The 673-nt window shown below is 53.2% G+C and overlaps 1 protein-coding gene across 1 annotated transcript in view; it reads right to left on the reverse strand.

Annotated features, from left to right (window-relative positions):
- The window catches only part of LOC119585774 (E3 ubiquitin-protein ligase lubel-like), a gene marked incomplete in the record, with an annotated part of 47027 nt that overhangs the window by 29630 nt on the left and 16724 nt on the right, over positions 1-673 (reverse strand). Inside the window, 2 exon segments of the mRNA XM_037934486.1 lie at positions 50-103; positions 105-314. Coding sequence (XP_037790414.1) covers positions 50-103; positions 105-314 — 264 coding nt within the window.

Below are 673 nucleotides of genomic sequence, written 5' to 3' on the forward strand. Positions count from 1 at the left end.
ACACACACGCGCACATAGACACACCCGCCACCTTCCCCCCCGCCCGTACCTTCTTTTGCCGCTGCTCGACGCACTCGGTCACGGCCGCCCAGATGTTGCCCTTTGTGCACCCGCAGCGCCGACTTGGCCTCCGCGGCGGTGATGGCCCCGACATCGTTGACGCGTCGCTCGTGGCCGTAGTTGGTGGCCAGGGTGAGCACCGTGTCCACCATGTGCCGCCAGTTCTCCTTCAGCCACTCCAGCGGGTTCTTGTCGCCGCTCTGGGCTAGGGCGATGGACACGTCCTCCGTCGTGTAGCCCGCCTCCTCCGCGCTCTGGGGGAGGGAGGGAGCGGGTTGGATCCTTCCTCAGGAGGGTTTGGGTTCCTTGAATGAGCCTTGGCTTGGCTCGAAACCGAGCGTTGTTGTTTATATGATGGCTTTATTATCGTATATTTTATTGTGGCTGAATTATTAGATTATAGTTTCACAAAGTAAATGATTAAAGAAAAAAAACTTTCCCCGCTATAAAACACCAGGTGTCTGGTGACAAACGGAACTGTACACTACACAGACATATTCTCGCATAATCAGTCACATCTAACTCAACAGACAACGCAGTGGAAGAGATACACGCATGTAGACACATACACACGTATATATGTAAACACAAAAGCTTTCCCACAAACACATAA

This window comes from Penaeus monodon, chromosome 20, assembly GCF_015228065.2.
Source record: "Penaeus monodon isolate SGIC_2016 chromosome 20, NSTDA_Pmon_1, whole genome shotgun sequence".
Lineage (NCBI taxonomy): Eukaryota > Metazoa > Arthropoda > Malacostraca > Decapoda > Penaeidae > Penaeus > Penaeus monodon.